Genomic DNA, 1,515 nt, shown 5'->3' with positions numbered 1-1,515 from the left:
AGGATATGCGAGGAGGAAGTTCCTCTCTCACATCTGGAACCGCACTCTTACATATGTGCGTACGCAGATAAATGTGAAATAAATTGTTTGGATGTCGATGAGCGCCTTTTGAAACTTGAGGAGATACTGGAACAGATAATTGATTCACGAAGTTTAAATTCCTTCACTCAAGCTGGTGGCCTGGAAAACTCTGTTTTGCAGAAATCTGGAGTTGCATCTGAAGGTTGTTCTCCCAAGATAAATGAATGGCGGAATAAAGGTGTAGAGGGAATGTTTGAGGATCTGCATGAGATGGACACTGCCTTCATAGATGAGTCTAGCACATATCCTATTAACCTGAAGAGCCATGTAGGGGCCAAACTTTGCCATCATGGCACTTCATCATCAACAGGTAGCATCACGTCAGTATCTTCAACAAATACCCCCAGAACAAGTCACTTTGACTCCTATTGGCTAGAGCGGCATTGTCCAGAGCAAGAGGATCTTCAACTGGTTAGTTATATGTTTCCTTTATATTCTCTGTTTAGGCATATTAGAGATCAGCTATTGGTTTTATGTTATATGTTGTTGTACTAGTTTTCTACTGTGCCTTACAATATCCATTCTTATATATTGAAGTACGCCTGCTCAGTTTTGGAAATTAAACATTTAGAAGCAAAACATATTGGAGCTTTTTTTTTTCCATCTTGCAGATGATGGACCTATCTGATATTGCCCGCTGTGGAGCAAGCACAGATCTCTTGAAAGAGGGGTCCTGTGACTATCTGATGGCCTGCATGCAAGACATACAAGCTGTCTTAAAGCAAGGCAAGCTCAAAGCAGTTGTAATAGATACTTTTGGGGGGCAGATCGAGAAACTTCTCTGGTAAATTCACTGTATTATGGAATAGTTAGCTACTGTACTCGTTCTATAGGTTTTATTAACACTCATGTTACCTGCAGCGAGAAATATATATATGCTCGTGAATTGACTGCCAATAAAAGTTCAGCGGGTAACGTAGAAAGTGAAGATGTCTTGGAGCATGCAGTAGCTACTCCACACTTACTGCTGAAAGATAGGATAAGTATCGATGACTTTGAGATTATCAAACCAATAAGTAGAGGTGCCTTTGGTAAAGTCTTTCTTGCACGCAAAAGAACAACAGGAGACTTTTTTGCAATAAAGGTAGATGCATTTTGTTTTTGCTTTGTTGCATATTGATATGATGTTTATTTAGCCTTGCGTAGTTTTTAATATGCGCAGTGTTTTGAAACATATAATTTAATGACAAGAATAACATGTAAATATAGTTAAATAGTAGCTTTCTCTTTTCCAATTTTAGACAGCCTAGTCGTTGGTGTCATATTGTTCAAACCTCTCATAATGACAGTACTCGTAAGAGGGAATTCTTAGTTATAGTATCCTGGTTCCCTGTGTTGTATTAAATTTGCTCATTTTTATGCGAAGTCAGCTTGTCCATGTGCTAATCTTATTTAGCTCATATACAGGTACTCAAAAAGCTGGATATGATAAGG

The 1,515-nt window shown here is 38.5% G+C and overlaps 1 protein-coding gene across 1 annotated transcript in view; it reads left to right on the top strand.

Annotated features, from left to right (window-relative positions):
• LOC104777607 (probable serine/threonine protein kinase IRE4) overlaps window positions 1-1,515 on the top strand; it is a gene marked incomplete in the record, with an annotated part of 9,886 nt that overhangs the window by 3,685 nt on the left and 4,686 nt on the right. Inside the window, 4 exon segments of the mRNA XM_010501881.1 lie at window positions 224-492; window positions 693-865; window positions 943-1,165; window positions 1,489-1,515. Of these exon segments, the coding sequence (XP_010500183.1) occupies window positions 224-492; window positions 693-865; window positions 943-1,165; window positions 1,489-1,515 (692 nt within the window).

Source organism: Camelina sativa, chromosome 3 (assembly GCF_000633955.1).
Source record: "Camelina sativa cultivar DH55 chromosome 3, Cs, whole genome shotgun sequence".
Lineage (NCBI taxonomy): Eukaryota > Viridiplantae > Streptophyta > Magnoliopsida > Brassicales > Brassicaceae > Camelina > Camelina sativa.
This window is presented reverse-complemented; position numbering and strand designations above follow the sequence as displayed.